Raw genomic sequence first — 18,301 nt, 5'->3', positions numbered from 1 at the left:
CTTTGAAGAATAGTTGTAAAGTAATGATAAAAAAAGGGACAGACGCGGGGGCCTGTGCCTGTCCTCCCGGTGCGTTGGGAGGATCACTTCAGGCCAGACATTTGAGACCAGCCTGGACCCTGTCTCTATAAAAAAAGAAAAGAAAAAGAAAAAAGGAGGAAATCTCAGTCCCTCCTCCTAGAAAGTCAGCTTCTTGTAGCCCATTTTGTGCCATATATGCACACATTTGTTACACAGACAAGATCGGTTTGTTCTCTGTGCTCATGAAACACTTTTCCAAGCTGCGGTTTGTACTTGCCTTTCTCTGCTTCCTCAGCTTTTCCTCCTGAGCCCACGGGATTTGACTTCTCCCCATCGCCCCCATCCATCCTGTCTTGTTTAGGGTCTGGTAGACACAGAACCTCACTGTGGCCCTTGGGGTTGCTGGACTGGCCTTTCCCCTGCTCCATCTGGTCCTCCTGCCCGAGTAGCTGAGTGTCATCCAGTGTGCTTAGCATGTGTTGTCCAGGCCTTGCCACATCCCAAGGTGGGCACTGGCTCCCCCATTTCACAGACAAGGGCACTGAGGGCCAGAGAGGTTGGCTACTGAGGATCTGTACCTGGGCCTGAGCCGCTCCCTGCCCCCGGCTGTCAGACCCCTCTCTTTGCACACCCGCCTGCAGTGCCCGTGTGCTGACCATGCCTGCGTGGGCCCCAGCCACGTCCTCTCTGCCAGCCGCCGGCCTGTGGGCTTCACTCCTGCTGTGGGGCCACTCTTTGTGACCCAGGAGGTCCATCACACTCAGCCTGCCCCCACGACTCTGTTCCTCGCAGCTCTAAAAGCTGCTTGCTCTTGTCTGGGCTGGTGAGGAACACCCACCCCAGCAGCCGGGGCCCCTCCCCTCCTTCCCCTCCCACACCTGTTCAGCTACTGTGCTCGGCCAGCTGTGTCCGCCACAGTCTCACAAACGCAGCCCCGAGCTAGTACAGTGACCACCTTGGCTTAGGCCCAGTGCTGAGGCTGCCTCTGTGCCTGGCACCAGCCACATGTTGGCAAGAGAAGGAAGGTCATAGCGCTGACCTCACCCCAGGACTTCCTATGTGCCAGGCACCGCTCTGCCTCGTACTGTCATCCCCTGTTGTCCTCACGAGACACCCATGGGATGTGCAGGTACCCTCACCTGCATATTCCAAGGAGATAACCTAGACACAGAGAGGTCAGGTGACTTGCCTGGTGTGGGGACGGCCTGTTCCAAGGCAGTCCCATTGGGTGCCTGCCTGCCTGGTGCTCCCAGACACAGGGATGGAGCGCTAGGCCTTGTTCCCGGCACCGCTGTTGAGGGCTCTGTCCTCGCTACGGGCCAGGGGTGCCTGTGCTGGGGCGACAGCCGTCACCCTCCCCATGTCTGCCAGATGCTAAGGAGGGAACACAGTGATGTCATTAAGGGATTACACGTAATGGACTAAGGATGGGTTTGTATTTGGTCATACATTTTTACTAAACAAAAAGTACATTATTCACAAATACTGGTATTTCTTAATACTGAATTGCTTGCCTGACGCCTCACAGCTGATGCTGCACAGCAAGCCGCTGCTGTGATGTGTGTCCAGCCTGGGGCAGGTGGGGTCTGTGCGTGGCGGTAGGAAGGGACCCGGGTGAGGAGAGGAGAGGCAGGCTTGACGGGGGGTGGGGGGGGGTGGCGTGACTGCAGACATGGCCTCGCGGCGGTGCTGTCAGACAGCAGGTGAGGGCTGGCCTGGAGAGAGGAGGTGCCAGGAGAGGCCAGGAAAGGTTATTTAGAGGGTGGAAATAGAGTCAGAGACTGTAGGACGTCCTAGTAAAGGGTATGAGGAGCCTGTAAAAGGTACAGTAAAACCTTTGAGCTCCTGGTAGTTAAGAGTACCGGTTATTCTCAGGGGAATCACGTTTCTGTCTGTTCTGATCACGCGGGTCTGCTTCCTAAGACGCAGGTTGTTGAAGCAGCTCCTGAGAGTTGGAGAAGACTAATTTCACCTCCAGTTGCTTGGACTGTGCCCTTTTAGATACCCAAACACAGCCTGTGAGCTTCTGACTTGTGATGTGCCGCAGATCAGCGACAGACTGGGCGGGGACGGGCGTCTGCTGGGCCTCCTCTGTGACTTCCTGGGCCGCGAGCCGCCGCTCAACCCGCTGCTCGCCAGTTTCTTCAGCAAGACCATCGGCAGCCTCATCGCAAGGAAGACCGAGCAGGTGAGTAACGCACAGGGCCGACGTGGCTTTGGATGCTGTCCTAGTGGGCGCTGGTGCCACTGGCGGCCTTGCCATGGGCCTCGTCGTCAGGCCATGGGGGGCAGGTGTGGAGCAGTGTGGGCTGCTCTCTGCGAGTTGAGATTTGAATGAGAACGTGGCGTCCCCTGGGGTGTTCTTGAAGGCTGGCTCTGGAATGCCAGCCCTTCCCGCCATCCCACAGTAGGCCGGCTCGTCATGTCACCGGCCAGGTATAGGCCTGCGGTCCTGGGATGTGCCTTTGTCACACAGGACCTTCTGAGGTCTCTGCTTCATCTGTGTGGGTGACATGTGTCTGTCCAGGGCACTTACTGTTTCAAAGCACATGAAAGGTATCTTCTGGCATTAGACCTCTGCAGAAGTAGCAAGTGGATGTGTCCCGTGGAGCTGCAGCGTGCTCCCCCTGGAGTCCACCTGCCTGACATCTGACCTGCCGTGGCCTTTGGCCCCTCGACACTGTGGACACATGGGTAGAGGGAGGTGTGAGGGTGCCCTGGGCCTGTCCTTCCTGGCCAGTCCTCTTCCTCTGTTGTCCCTGCCTATATCCCTCCTGGATTATTTCAGAACAGATCCCAAACATCAGATCATTTCTTTTGTTTTTCAGCATGTATCTCTAAAAGAAGGACTTTTTTCTCTTAAATAAAACTAGAATTTCATTATCACACCCCAGAAATACTAACTGTATTGTTTAATAGCATCAAATATCCAGTCAGGGAACAAACCAATATTTTGTGTCTGTGTCTTGAGCTCTGAGAAGGTGCCCAGGCAGGTGGACGTTTCACTTGTGGGAATTCCGCTGGCATGTGTGAGTATCCAGTGGAATGTCATCTTTCACTGGTCATAAATCTGAGGTTTGCAAGGGACCCCTGAGGACTGTCTCACCTCAAATCTTTTTTTGCAGCAGGATGTAAAGGAAGAGTAGTGGCAGCGGTGGGTGGTAGGGTGGGTGTCCCCCGAGGGTGGCTGCAGGATGGGAGTGTGAGTCCTGGTCACAGCAGGAACTCTGCTGGATAAAGATCCTTTTGTGTGTGGCCCTTGCAGTCCAGGACTGGATGTGTGTATCTCGAAGTTTTACTATAAGCTGATCATATGCCTCTGCCACTTTCAGACATTTTCTTTATAATTTAACTGCTTCATATAATATTTCCCTTCCTTTACCCTGTGCTTGATGCACTAAAGTAATATGCATTGAACTTTTTTTTTTTTTTTTCTTTTTGGAGACACAGTCTTGCTCTTACCCCAGCTGGAGTGCTGTGGCCTCATCACAGCTCACTACAGCCTCAAACTCCTGGGCTCAAGTGATCCTCCTGCCTCAGCCTCTCAAGGAGCTGGGGACTACAGGCATGTGCCACCATGCCTGGCTAATTTTTCTTTCTTTCTTTCTTTTTTTTTTTTTGAGACAGAGTATCTCTCTGCTGCCCGGGGTAGAGTGCCATGACGTCAGCCTAGCTCACAGCAACCTCAAACTCCTGGGCTCAAGTGATCCTCCTGCCTCAGCCTCCCAAGTAGGTGGGACTACAGGCACACACCACCATGCCCGGCTAATTTTTTCTATATATTTTTAGATGTCCAGCTAATTTCTTTCTATTTTTTAGTAGAGATGGCGTCTCACTGTTGCCCAAGCTGGTCTTGAGCTCCTCACCTCAAGCGATCCTCCCACCTGGGCCTCCCAGAGTGCTGGGATTACAGGTGTGAGCCACCATGCTGACCTTTCCAGTTTTATTTGTACCCATTTGTGTGTGTGTTTATTAAGCTCTATGCAACTTAGCACCCACGCACATTCATGTGTCCACCATCACAGTGGAGATAGGGAACAGCTCTGACACCAGGAGGACCCTTTGTGTCCCCTTTTGTAACCACATCCTCCTTCCTCCTGCCCCAGCCTTCGCTGACCCCTGCGAACCTGGGCAACCACTAGTCTGCTCTCAATTTCTAAAATGTTACTTACACATATAATATATAGCCTTTGGGCATTAGCCTTTTTGTCCAGAGTGATTGCCTGCAGATCCATCCAACGGCTGTGTGCGTTGGAGTCATTCCCTTTGTGCTGCCACAGCTGTGTCACCTCTCCTGTTGGGGCAGTCTAGACTGATTCCAGATTTTGGTGATTATAGATAAAGCTACTGTTAATTCTAATACTTTATATTTTTTTGTTTTATCTGTGTACAAGATCGTGTTGTCTGTGATTAATGACAGTTTTATTTTGTTCTTTAAAGTTCTTTTTCTTCTCTCTTTTTCTTGCCTTCTTGCATCACTGGAACCTGTAGTGCAACGTTGAACAGAAGTGGGGATAGTGGGCCCTTGTCTTATTTGTTACCTCGGAGGAAATACTTCCAACATTTTACAGTTGAATACGATGTTTGTTGTGGGGTTTTTATAGATTTTGTAAAAAATCAAACTTAAGGGCGTTCTCTTCATTCCTAATTTTTAAAAGTTTATAACATGAATGGTTGTTGAAATTTAGCATATGTTTTACTCTGGCTATTTGACTTGATCATATAATTTTAATACTCTTGATAGGTAAATTGCACTGATTGGTTGTTTAACATTAAACAAATCTTACATTCCTAGAATACACTCGTCTTGGTTGTGATGTATTATTTTCTCTTTTATGTTGCCAGATTTTGTATCTTTGGCCATCAGTGAGACTGGCCTGTAACTTCTCTTTCTTACAATGCCCTTGTCAGGTTTTAGAATCAAAGTTTTATGTCCTTGCACAAGGAGGAGGCTTTCATCTATGGATTTCATTTCTTTTGATGTTCTAGAACTATACAGATTCTCTCTTTCTTCAGTTTAGATAAATATGTTTTTCAAGGAAATTTTTCATTTTTCTAAGTTTACACAAATTGGCATAAAATTGTTCCGACTAACTTCCCATAATAGTTTTTATGTCTGTAGGATCTTTAGCAATGTCCCTTGTTTCATTCCTGACATTGTTATTTGCTCCTTCTGTTTTGTTCCTAGTGTTCTCTCTAGGAGTTTAATTATGCTTTTCTTTTTTTCTTTCTTTCTTTCTTTTTTTTTTTTTTTTGAGACAGAGTCTCACTCTGTTGCCCGGGCTAGAGTGCCATGGGGTCAGCCTAGCTCACAGCAACCTCAAACTCCTGGGCTCAAGCAATCCTCCTGCCTCAGCCTCCCGAGTAGCTGGGACTACAGGCATGCGCCACCATGCCCGGCTAATTTTTTCTATATATTTTTAGCTGTCCAGATCATTTCTTTCTATGTTTTAGTAGAGACAGGGTCTTGCTCTTGGCTCAGGCTGGTTTCGAACTCCTGACCTCGAGCTATCTTCCCACCTCGGCCTCCCAGAGTGCTAGGATTACAGGTGTGAGCCACCACGCCCGGCCTAATTATGCTTTTCAAAGAGAGCCCCCCGCCCTCCCCAACTCCCATGTCCCCTCTCCTCTCTCCTCCCTCTTCCTTCTCCTTCTCTCTTTTCCCACGCTCCCCTCCTCCTCTTCCTTCTCATCTTAGCACGAGTGAGCGAGCTTGGCTGAGGTCCCCCAGCTGTGTGGACCTTCTCCATGTTCCCGTTGTTCCCAATGGAATGCTAGGGCTTCCTCAGCCCCCAGTCCCCAGCCCAGCAGCCCAGGCGTAGCAGGCCCTTCATCTGTGCAGTCTGAGCTGAGCCGCACTTGTGGTGAGAGGAAGACAGACTCAACCCAGGAGTCGTGACCTCTCCACTCACCTGCAATCCACCATGTCCCTGTCATCCTCATGGCTTTACACTTAGCTCCTCACACCTTGTTGGCACTGTCACCATCCAGCCGTATGATGCCTCATGTTCTTTTCTGAAACCTGTCTTCTTTTCCCTTGAACTACTCACGGGTTTCTGGCAGTGACTGGCATCTCGTGCACTCCGTGCTCCCTGGGGTTTGTGTTCTGGGCCATCGTTTCCCAGCTCAACTCCATCTGCGCCGTTCGTTTCTGTTGGAAACACTTGTACTGACGCATCCCGAATGGTGACTGTGCACAGCAGCCGCTGCCACTCTGCGTGGCACGTCCTGCAGAGCCTCAGCTGTGCGGCAAACCACCCGCAGCCAGGCCTCACGTGCACCACTGCCTGGGAGCACTCTCTGCCTGTCCTTGGAGAGGTCTTTCTTACAGCTTTTTCTAGGCCTTTGTATCATTTCTGCTCAATTCAATTAAAATTCCTCTTTCTCATGAGAGTTCTTGAAGGAGGCACCTCAGGTTGTTGGGTCTGCCCTGCTTGCTTACCAGGTGTGTTTGGTTTCAGGTGATTATGTTCTTGAAGACGAAGGACAAGTTCATCAGCCTGGTGTTGAAGCACATTGGCACCTCGGCTCTCATGGACCTGCTGTTGCGCCTGGTCAGCTGTGTGGAGCCTGCTGGGCTCCGGCAGGAAGTCCTGCAGGTGAGTCCCCGAGTCCCCTTCCGTTCCCTGAGGGAGCACCAGAGCCTTGTGCCCCCAGCTCTCTGCCCAGTGTGTGTGTGTCCTCTGCTCTTGTCAGGGCTTCCTTCCCCATTGTCCTGCCTCAGGCCATTCCGAAGAGCAGAGAGGTCCCTTCTCCCCAGCACTCTCTGGCCTCTGCTTTGTGAAGAGGAGAAATGGGCTTTCCTCACCTCCTCCCTTGCACTGCCAGCGCCGCCCGTGGCGCAGAGCAGAAGCCCAGTGAGGTGCTGGCTCTGTCCTGGCACCTGCCTCTGGCGACAGGCCAGCTGGCAGCATATCCAGGCAGAGGCCTGTGTCCTGGTGGTCAGTCAGTGGAAGGAGCCACCTGTCGTCCCTGCAAAGAGGATAGGATCCTCTCCCAGAGAAGACCAAGAAATCAGTGCTGGACAAACTTCCGTTCACTGTCGTTTGGCAGGTTTTGTTTGTAATGCATTTCAAAATAAAATGAACTGTTGGGCCTTCTGCCCATTCTCTAGCTCTTAGACTCAGGGGTGTCAAGGTGGTAGCTCTCACTGTCAGGTTAGTGACTCATTTCCTTGTGGAGCAGCCTCTCACTGAGAGTGCGTGGTGATGGCTGACGTCTACATGGTGGAGGCAGTGTGAGCATCAGCTCCTGTCGTGAGCTGTTGGGGGAAGCCTGCATAACTGCAGCAGCCTTTAGCCACAGGACTTTGCCTGTGGGGCAGGTCATCCCGTTTTCAGATAAGGAACTTGAGGCACAGGGTACGGCAGTGCAGTGGAGGAGCCAGGTGTGCTGAGCCCTGACATTCACCCCCATCACCCTTGGACCTCAGAAAGTGTCACACGCTGTAGCCCTCACAGTGCTTCTGTGCCCTGCCAGGGCTGCTCTGCTGTTCTGATCCTGGCACGGCCCAGAAGCCCAGGGAGCAGCAGCACTTTGTCTGGCCTTGGCGCCCAGCTAGGTTCCCGGCTGCAGCGCATTCAGGCTCATTTACACCCTGGTCTTCGGAGAGATGTCCAGAAGACAGAGCTTGCATATGCACTTAGGACAGGTGGACGTGCCCCTTCTACTCGAGCTATTCCCAGAGTTCGGGCATCGCGTGTTCTTTGTGTTCACTCTGGTCTGGGTAGACAGGCGTGTCAAGCGATCTCTTTCCCAGGAGCCTGGGTGTGTGGATTTCTGCTGCACGGAAGGACTTCCCTTCTGCTTGGTTAGGTGTGAACTGTGACAGTGACGGGCCTTTGTTTCCCTTTCAGTGGCTTGATGAAGAGAAGATCATCCAGAGACTTGTGGAATTGATCCATCCGAGTCAGGATGAGGACGTGAGTGTGATGCCCGCGAGCCCAGGAGCTGTTGGGTCACTCGCTGCTGCTGGTCATGGGAGTGAGGAAGGGGACAGTCACTTCTTTCCTCAAATGAGGATCATTTAGATACTTTTCTTCCTTTAACCAAGTGTCTGACTTCTAGGCTTTCTTTCTTTTTTTTTTTTTTTTTTTTACTAAAAAATAATACATATGTATTATAAAAACAATTCTAACAGAACTATATTAGTTATCTATGACTGAGTAACAAATTACCCCAAAATTTATTTTCTTGTAACCACAAGTATTTTTTATCTCTAGCAATATTGGTTTCTATGGGTCAGGGGTCTGGATGTGGCTTAGTGGCTCAGGGTCTCTTACAAGGCTGTGGCCATCTCAGGGCTCAGCCAGGGAGAGTCCACTTCACAGTCACAAGTGGCTTGGCAGCATTCAGCTCCTCAGAGGCTGCTGGCCAAGGCCACCCTCAGCTCTGCACATGTGGGCCTCTTACAGGGCAGCTGCCGTACCAGTCTTTTGTACGTTCATGTTGGCAGTGGCAGCTGCCACTCTTACTGTATCCTGCTCCTTCGATGTGAGTGGCTATGTCAGCCTGCACTCAGGAGATGGTTTATAAGGGCATGAATTCTGGGAGGGGATCGTCAGGGGCCTTCTAGAAGCCATCCACCCTTGAAGCCGATAAAGTAACAATGGGACTTCTTCTCTCAGCCACCCCCTCCCTGCGGTAATCACTGATAGGCCTTTTTCTGTGCATTATAAATACTTATATATCCATACACTCTCCTTTGCACATTTAAAAACAGTGGTGCTAGCTCACGTCTGGGGCCTCCATGCTGCCCAGCTGCTCTGCTTTGTTCCCTGTGCCCCTGGGGCACCCCCAGATAGATGGGGAGGCCAGGTTGGCGCTGGATGCCTCCAGGTCTGAAAGACGCAGCCCAGCCCTGGGTGTGAGTGGCGGCTGACTGGCCTCCCCTGGCCCTAAAGGCAGGCTCAAGGCCACAGAGCCAACCTGGCTGCTTTAATTTTTCCCTGAAAGAGCCACGTGTTTGCTTTGCCTCAGTGTTCCCACAGCACGTGCGCAGTGCTGCACGGCGGCAGGGCTGTGTTCCTCCCTTGCATCCATCTCCCCACAGAACACCCCACCTTGTCAGCAAGGGCACATGAGTCAGGGTTCCGAACTTTCACTGGGGGGTGTGTTGTTTTCTCTGTAGCAACTTCCCTGTTTTCATCAGTTCACAGGACTCATTCTGCCTCGTAGTAGCTACTTATTATTAGATTTAAAATACAGTATCAGCAACATGGTCACATATCCCTATATGTCAAAATGTGGGCCGGGGTGGAGAGCAGTGTCTGTGTTGCACATTTGGCCATTATGAGCCCTGTGTTGAATTCCTGGGGGTGGTTCAGTATAGCTAAAAAATATCTAACCAGATCTACATTTTGACATGGAAAAGGCAGACACAGGCTTCTTTGAAATTAAGCTGTTGGTTTGGAATCTTTGTAGAAACTGTTTTAGAGAAAGTCTGACGCTTCAGAGAAGCCAGCATGCCTGCGCCAGGTGTGCCCAGCAGGCTGGTTCTGTACGTTTCTCCTCCGCACTGAGGGGCTCTGTGTTTCCTTTGTCTTTTCAGAAGCAGTCGAATGCGTCTCAGACTCTCTGCGACATCGTTAGGCTGGGCAGAGACCAGGGCAGTCAGCTGCAGGAGGCTGCGGAGCCAGACCCCCTCCTCGCCACGCTGGAGTCGTGAGTACTGGTGGGCCGCAGTGCTGGTGGGCCTCTCCTGAGTCAAGGGGACGTCTCTGAGCCCCAGGACATGCTGCCCCCTCCTCTGTTTCAGATTCTGATGAGCTGGTTGTGAAATGTTCCCAGGTTCAGAGCCCAAGTTAATTTGACGGGCTTATTTCTCGAGGGAGGGGTCTCCAGAGGAGACCTGGCAGGTCCAGAGAGCTGGGGCCAGCAGGGGCATAGCTGACATCCAACACGGGGAGGAGAGGCCACCCTGCACCCTGTCTGTGTGTCTGCCAGGCAGGACTGCGTGGAGCAGCTTCTGAGGAACATGTTTGATGAAGACCAGACCGAGAGCTGCCTTGTCAGCGGGACTCAGGTGTTACTCACCTTGCTGGAAACCAGACGGGCTGGGTGAGTCTCCCTCACAAGGGAAAACAGGAAAGCAGCGTTTGACACTGCTAATATGGTAGCCCAGACGATCAGCCTGGGTTATGTCGTTTGTGTTTTTCATTTGCTTTTTGATTACACAAGTAATAGCATGGATGGGCTCCCCGTGTTGAAAAGGTCTACCTTATATGGCTGCAGCCAAGTTCCCTTTGACCCTCATTGTCTGCTGTGGTTCCAACCCGGCCCAAAGGCACCCACCGTGGCCTCACCATTGCCTTGCAGTGTGTGTACGGACGTGTGTGGAATAGGCGTGGTTGGCAGGCTTTCCCCAGGGCCTGTTCTGAGAAGTCCTCCTGGCTTCTGTGTGTGTGCGTGTGAGTGTGCCACGGGGTTTCCACTCCGGTGCGCAGTGACTTGTATACACATCCATGGCCTGTGCCAGACTGCGGGCCCTTGTGGGGGGTGTGTCATTTTCATCTTCCTCTCCTAAGCCCCACGTACGTGTGGATTAATACTGTCTGTTGAGCGGTGAATGAAGGCAGCTGTCCCCATTTTGCTTTCTCATGCGTCAGGTGTCATTTGTTCACCTACCGCGATGCTAGCATGGGGCCCAGGAGATAGCTGAGATGTGGCCTGTCTCCTCGCAGTGGTCCCTGTCTGGCACAGGAGATCAGGGTGTGGACAGGAAGCGTGGTGCGCGGTGGTGAGTGACGTGGGCACGTACCCAGTGCCATTTGGGCCATGAGACATGAGGCTACTGGGCGGAGCCTCCAGGTCAAGGTTTTCCCTGGAAGGCCACAGCTAGTTAGAGACAGTCCTTGGGCTAAGGCAGTGAGGGGGTCCCAGTGTGGACACGAGCGGGGGCAGCATCTGGGTGAGACAGCTGCACCTGAGGGGCAGAGATGGGGAGCCAGCAGGAGCAAGGCTGAGTGGAAAAGGTTGAGTTTGTTTGGGGATACAGGTGCTTGAGACACTTCCAGGACCCCAGGTAGACGTTTCAGGAAGTCTTTGGAACTGTCTCTGGATCAAGGGGGCCTAGTCTGGCTCTCAGGTCACAGTGGCGGGGTGCTGCCAAGACCATCTGAGCAAATGGGACTTTTGGGGCACCCTGCAAGTGGCAAAGGGAGGCCAGGAGAGGAGGCAGCAGACGAGAGGGCATTGCAGTTCTCTGGGTACGTCCCTCTTGCCTTCTCCCCAGTCCTCGCACCCTATCAGTGGGCTCAGGCTCCCTGCATGCCACGGGCCCTGCAATCCCTGGGACATCCCTGTCTCCTCTGTCCCATCAAGTGCTGGGTCCGTGTCGGACTTCTCTGAAGGGGGCTGTAGTTCTCATATTTCCGCGTGCTATGTTGACCTTCATTTAGCCCTCAGCACTGGTAGCCTGTGCTTTTTTTTAAATGAAAGAAAAAAGGTACAGGAAAATGACAAGAAATTGGCTTAATCTTGGTACTGAGATTGTTAGCAGTTCCTCCTCATATTACTTAATACATATTTACTAGATTATTCCCTAAAAATAGAATTATGACATTATAATCATTTTCTCTAGTTAGGCAACCGGAATATTCATTTTTTTAGTCTTCGTAAACCGGGGAAACCTGGGCCACATCTGAGGGCCAAGCTCGACCCTGCTTGTAGTGGAGGAGATGCTGCAAAACTTAGGAAAGCAGAGATAAGCCAGCTGTTTCTCTTTGTTTTTGTTTTTTTATCCGTTTGCATATTAAAAATTTTTGTAATGATTACGTATTACTTTTGCAAATACCTCAGTTAGAAAAACCTGATTGAGAAAGCCAAAGGGACGATGAGGCCAGTCCTGTCTGCTGTTTCTCAGCTGAGTGCTGGGGACAGCAATGCACATTCTCAAAGCAGGAGGAGGAATGGCCTGTCCAGGGGCTGAGGCCCAGCTCATTTCCTCTGGCTCTGTGTCCTCGAACATCACCGGTGCCTTTCTTTCCTCTCTGGCAGTCGTCAAATCACATGTGGAGGCCTTAAGTCGTCTCACTGTTGAGATTGCTTTTGGGAAAATTAAAAAGAGCTCTTTTTGGAAGAAGACGATGAGTTGAAACATTGGCTAGGGAATGAGGTGTGGCCTGGGTGTGCCGCGTCCCCATCTGCTCTCCTCTCCACAGGACAGAGGGCTTGGTGGACTCCTTTTCTCAGGGACTGGAAAGGTCGTACGTCGTCAGCAGCAGTGTACTGCAGGGCATCGAGCCACGGCTGAAGGACTTCCACCAGCTCCTGCTCAACCCGCCAAAGGTAAATGGCCGTAAACGGCTGTTGAGCACCTTTGGAGATATCATAGGATTGCATGACTCACAAGGGGAAGACCCCACAGTTTATCCCAGACGAGGCAGCGTGTGCAATGAATGTGCGCTAACACCGCCATTTCCAGAGCCCCCCTTGAAGACCACCAGCTGATGCTGAAACACACATTTTCAGTACCCACCATTTGGGAATGTCCCTCTCTGCCTCCATAAGGAAGGCCTGGGAGTGGGATATTTGCAGCCTCCCCAGGCGGCTAACCCTGAGGTCACTGTAGGCCTGGCCTCCAAGCCGGGGACACCCAGCCAAGGGACACTCAGCTCCGGTGGGGGCGGTTTCCCAGGGGAGGCCCTTTGCTCAGCTCAGCAGCTCTGGGCAGTGTGTCGGCCTTGTTGCAGAGGGTGACGTGCGCGAAGGCGCCCTCCACCTCCGCTGTCAGCGCCCCATCTGCCCCGTCTCTCCTCACAGCCCCTCTCCAGGCACAGCCCCGTCCCCCTCCCTGGTGCGCAGCGCCCACCCTGGTCTGCAGTGCGGTTTATCTCACCAGCTTGATGGTTGTCTGCCTCCCCCACTAGTACTAGGCTTCGTGGACGCAGGATTCTGTTCTGTCAGCCTGGAACATCAGTTAATGAGAAGGCAGACTCGTTACGCTGACCGCGGGATCAGAAAATGCCTGCATCCTGTCTGAGGAGGCTGGCATTACCACCAGCCTCTCCTCAGAGTCTTCTCCTGGCATTTGTTACTCAGTGTCCTGAGGCCGGGTCCCCAGAGAGAGCCCTGTGGGCGTCTACAGTCGATTGTGGGGTCTGGCCACCCTCAGACTGGTCCCACGGGCCCCACCCTGGACACATCTCATACGCCGAGGTGCACGGCCCTTTGGCCTGGCAGGCTCAGACCAGAGTGCCCTGGGCTTCCTGGGAGCAGTGGACTGCCCTGGCCACTCTTTGGGAGGCCCTAAGGGGAGCAGAGGGGTTCTTAAGCCTGTCAATCCCCTCATTGCCCCTTGCAGGTAGCCCTCTGTTGAGGACCACCCCCCCTGCCCACTCTCCCCTAGGCTGGGCCATGTCATGGAACAATGGCCCCAGCCCTTGAGCAGTTGGCACAGGAGGCTCAGAGAAGCCGGCGGTGGCATCACTGGTCACAAGTCTCCAACTGGGTGGCGCCTCCTGTGTTTGCAGAAAAAAGCAATCCTGACCACCATCGGTGTGCTAGAGGAGCCCCTGGGGAACGCCCGTCTGCACGGTGCCCGCCTCATGGCCGCACTGCTGCACACAAACACGCCCAGCATCAACCAGGAGCTCTGCCGGCTCAACACCATGGACTTGCTGCTGGTAAGGGAGCTCCTCGGCCGCCCACGTGTCTGTGAATGTGCCCCACGACCTGCACACAGTCAGGGGCAGCAGAGCAGGGTCCGCTGGAGCAGGCAGCTGGGCCTCAGCACTCGGACAAAGGTCTGCCCAGGGGGAGGTTGCAGTCCCAAGTTCCAAGGCTTGACCATAGGTTGCTGGTGGGACACAGAGTGGCAGTGCCTCAGCCACAGGTTCACAGGAGGTAGTGATTCTACTGTAGAACTGCCCTGAAAGGGTCCGGTGCAGTGGAGGCTGAGGTGGGAGGATCCCTTGAGCCCAGGAGTTTGAGGCTACAGTGAGATATGATGGTGCCACAGCTCTCCAGCCCAGGTGACAGAGCAAGACCCTTTGTCTAATAAAAAGGAATTGCCCTGAAATTAGAGGGCAGATATCTAATCCTGTTGTTTGAGGGAATGGATTAATACCTCTGTCTCCTTTCTCATATTCTGACTTAACAAGAGAGAACTTACACTGTAGCTCTTAAATGTAAAATGTGCTAAAAGAGAAAGCTCCTCGTCTTCCACAATAGAAAGTCACCCTAGCAGTTCCTGTCAGAGCCAGTGGGAATGCTCCTCTGCTCAGCAGGTGCTGCCCAGGGGCCTGCAGGGTGCTCTGGGTGTCTGAGAAGAGGGTGGTGGGCAGCGCTGGCTGTGGGCCGCAGCTCCACTGCAGGGAGCAGAGGCTGCCCCCTGAGAAGGAGAGTGCTGATGGGGGGCATGGCCCTGAGTGGGTACCAGCAGATACAGCCCCTGTCCTCTGCCCTGCTCGTGGGCCTCTGCTCCCAGGAAGCTAGAATCTCTCTGCAATCGTAGTCCCAAAATGAGCCAGCCTCAGAGCTGGACCTGAAGTACAGTCCGCCTCAGAATCAGCGTTTGGAAGTTACTGGGCACAGCTGTGACTCTGAACTCCCAGTCTGGAGCAGAAGAGCAATTATAAAAGACCTACTTTCAATCACACTCTTTTCCTTTTGTTCATATTTATTGTGGTAAAATAACATAAAATTTGTCATTTTAACCATTTTTAACCATACAATTTGGTGCATTAAGTACATTCGCAAACGTGTATAATTATTACAACTATCTGTTTCTAGGAATTTTTAATTTTCCTAAACAGAAACGCTGTCCATTAAACACTAACTCCCCATTACCCCTTCCAGCCCATGGCAATCACCATTCTACTTTCTGTCTCCAAATTTGACTATTCTAGGTTTATTATACAAGTGCAGTGAGAGTATTGTCTTTTTTTTTTTTTTTTTTTACAAGATAGGGTCTCGCTCTGTCACCCAGACTAGAGTGCAATGATGACATTACAGCTCACTGCAACCTCAAACTACCAGGTTGAAGTGATCCTCCTGTTTCAGCCTCCTAAGTAGCTGGGACTATAGGCAGGCATCACCATGGCAGCGAATTTTTCTTTTTCTTTCTTTTTTTTTTTAGAGATGGGGTCTTACTGTGTTGCTCAGGCTGGTCCAGAACTCCTAGCCTCAAGCAATCTTCCTGCCTTGGCCTCCCAAAGTGCTCAGATTACAGGCGTGAGCCAGCAGAGTATTTTTTTGTGTGACTGGCTTATTTCAGTTAGCATAATGTCCCTAAGATTCGCCCAGTATTGTAGTGTGCGTCAAAAATGCCCTCCTTTTTAAGGCTGAATTACTATATTGTATTATAGACTGCACTTTGTTTATCCATTCATCAGTGGACACTTGGGTTGCTTCTACCTTTTGGCTGTTGTAATACTGCTGTGCATGTGTGTGTACAAATATCTGAGTCTCTGCTTTCAGTACTTTTGGATGTATACCTAGGAGTGGAATTGTGGGATCATAGGGCAATTCTCTGGTTTACTTTTTATGGAACCACGAAACTATTTTCCACGGGGACTGCACCGCTTTACATTCCTGCCATCGAGGATTTTGTCTTCGCTACACCCTCACTAACACGTGTTGTTTTCCTTCTTTTGACACTAGCCACCCTCTGTGTGTGGGGTGGTATCTCATGCTGGCTTTGATTCGCATTTCCCTAATGGTTAGTGATATTGAGCATCTTTCATGTGTCTGTTGGCCATCTGTGTATCTTCTTTGGAGAAATGTCTATCCAAGTCCTTTGCCCATTTTTGAGTTGAGTGGTTTATTTTTTTGTTTGAGTTGTAGGGGTTCTTTATATATTCTGGATATTAATCCAGATATATGATTTGCAAATATTTTCTTCCTTTCTTTGGGTTATATTTTTACTCTTGATAGTAACCTTTTTTTTTTTTTTTTTTTTTAAAGAGACAAGGTTTCACTGTCGCCCAGTCTCGAGTGCATTGGCAACAATTGTAGCCCACTGTAGCCTTGAACTGCCAGGCCCTCCTGCCTCAGCCTCTTGAGTAGCTGGGACTCCAGGCACATGCCACCACGCCTGGCAGATTTTTAAAATCTTTTATAGAGATGGGGTCTCGCTCTGTTGTCCAGGCTGGTCTCAAACTCCTGGCCTCAAGCGATCCTCCCACCTCAGTCTCCCAAAGTGCTGGGATTACAGGCGTGAGCCGCTGCACTCAGCCAGTAGTGACCTTTGACACACAAAAGTTTTAATTTTGATGAAATACAGTTACCTTTTTTTTTCTTTTCTTTTGTTACTTGTGCTTTTGGTCTCATACACAAGAAATCATTGCCAAATCCGATGTCATGAAGCTTTTCCTCTATGTTTTCTTCAAAAGGTTTTTATAGTTTAGCTCCTATGTTTAGGTCTTTGATCTACTTTGAGTTAATTTTTGTTCATGGTGTAGTGTAGGGGTTCAACTTTATTATTGCTATGTGGATAATCAGTTTTCCCTGCACTATGTGTTTAAAAGACTGTCCTTTCCCCATTGAGTGGTCTTAGCACCCTTGTTGAAAATCAGTTGACCTATACATGTGAAGGATTATTTTTGGGCTCTCTATTCTATTCCTTTGGTCTATATATCTGTCCTTATGTCAGTACCACACTGTTTTGATTACTGTAGCTTTGTAGTAAGTTTTGAAAGTAGGAAGTGTGAGTTCTCCAACTTTGTTCTTTTTCAAGATTGTTTTGGCTATTCAGGGTCCCTTGAGATTCCATATGAATTTTAGGATGGGTTTTTTCATTTCTGCAAAAAAAAAAAAAATGTTATTGAGATAGAGGTTGCATTGAATTTCTAGATCACTTTGGGTAATATTGTCTCAACAATATTAAGTCTTCAATCTATGAACATGGGTATTTTCCTGTTTATTTAAATAGGTCTTTAAATTCTTTCACCAGTATCTTACAGTTTTCAGTGTACAAGTCTTTTACCTCCTTGGTTTAATTTATTCTTAAGTATTTTATTCTTTTGGGTGCTATCATATATAAAATTACTTAATTTCCTTTTTGGACTGTTAATTACTAGTATATAGAAATGCAGCTGATTTTTTGGTATTGATTTTGTATTGTACAACTTTGCTGAATTCATTTATTAGCTCCAACAGTTTATGTGAAATCTTTAGAATTTTCTTTATATTTTGAGAACAGAGATAATTTACTTTTTCCTTTCCAAATTTGGATGTGCCTTTTATTTCCTTTTCTTGCCTAGTTGTTCTGGCTAGGCCTTCTAGTACTTGATCCTTGCCTTGGTGCTGATCTTAGAGGAAGAGCTTTCCGTCTTTCAACAGTGAATATGTTATGAGGTGTGGGCTTTTCATAGATGCCTTTATCATGTTGAGGAAGTTTCCTTCTATTCTTAGTTATTGATTATTTTTATCAAGAATGTGTGGAACTTTTTTAAATGCGTTTTTTTTTTTTTTGGTATGAATTGAGATGATCATTTGGGTTTTGTCCTTCATTCCATTAATGTAGTGTGTTGCCTTGATTGATTTCCATTTGTTGAACTATCCTTCCATTCCAGGAATGAACCCTACGCTGTCATGGTATGCAGTTCTTTTAATATGGTGCTGAATTCAGTTTGAAGTCAGGAGTACGTCAAGCAGATGGGCTTCCTGCCTTTCTCCAGCTCCCCACTTCCTGGTGTAAAAGAGGGTCCAAACTCATATCTGGGCGTGGAGTGTACTCTCCATCCCCACCCCCCAGCATGTCCCTCTCCATGTGGGCAGCAGAGGGTCTGGGACACAGGCTGCTCTGGACCCTGGTATGTGTGAGGTGGCCCTTGTCCTCTCACTGTCCTGGACTGGAAGAGGCTGTGTGGGAGACAGGACAGCAGCTTGTGCTTGTTCAGCCGCCTCTATCTTCTGGGAAGTCCCGAGATGGCCAGAACCTCCTCTGGGCTCCAGCCTGCGCTGCCTGGATTTGGGCTCACACTTCGTCTGCTCCTTCTGGATGGATCCCTGTGTGCTTAAGAGTTTAACACAATTCCAGTAACTCATGGGTCAGAGACAAAATCAAAAAGGAAATCTTCAAATACTTAGAACTGAAGAAAAATAAAAATGGCATATAGCAAAATGTGTAGAATGTAAAGTGGGTTTTATACAAGAAGATGTATAGCGTTTAAAAAACAGACTGGAAGGCTGGGCGCGGTGGTGCACGCCTGTAGTCCCAGCTATTTGGGGGAGGCAGAGGCAGGAGGATCTCTTGAGCCCAGGAGTGTGAGGTTGCTGTGAGCTGATGCCACTGCACTCTAGCTGGGGCAAGAGAGTGAGACTGTGTCTCCAAAAA

The 18,301-nt window shown here is 50.2% G+C and overlaps 1 protein-coding gene across 10 annotated transcripts in view; it reads left to right on the top strand.

Annotated features, from left to right (window-relative positions):
- The window catches only part of PPP6R2 (protein phosphatase 6 regulatory subunit 2), a 90,820-nt gene that overhangs the window by 59,097 nt on the left and 13,422 nt on the right, over positions 1–18,301 (top strand). For 8 of the 10 annotated variants that reach the window (XM_045555340.1, XM_045555335.1, XM_045555332.1 and 5 more), the window contains 7 exons: positions 2,023–2,209; positions 6,483–6,620; positions 7,878–7,943; positions 9,572–9,684; positions 9,967–10,080; positions 12,183–12,309; positions 13,494–13,646. In XM_045555340.1, coding sequence (XP_045411296.1) covers positions 2,023–2,209; positions 6,483–6,620; positions 7,878–7,943; positions 9,572–9,684; positions 9,967–10,080; positions 12,183–12,309; positions 13,494–13,646 — 898 coding nt within the window. Of the gene's footprint in view, positions 1–1,999; positions 2,210–6,482; positions 6,621–7,877; positions 7,944–9,571; positions 9,685–9,966; positions 10,081–12,182; positions 12,310–13,493; positions 13,647–18,301 lie in introns of all 10 variants that reach the window. The other 2 variants (XM_045555339.1, XM_045555341.1) reach the window with 2 other exon arrangements.

Source organism: Lemur catta, chromosome 6 (assembly GCF_020740605.2).
Source record: "Lemur catta isolate mLemCat1 chromosome 6, mLemCat1.pri, whole genome shotgun sequence".
Taxonomy (NCBI): Eukaryota; Metazoa; Chordata; class Mammalia; order Primates; family Lemuridae; genus Lemur; species Lemur catta.
The sequence above is the reverse complement of the archived record's forward strand: the minus strand, read 5'-3'. Positions and strand labels throughout refer to the sequence as shown.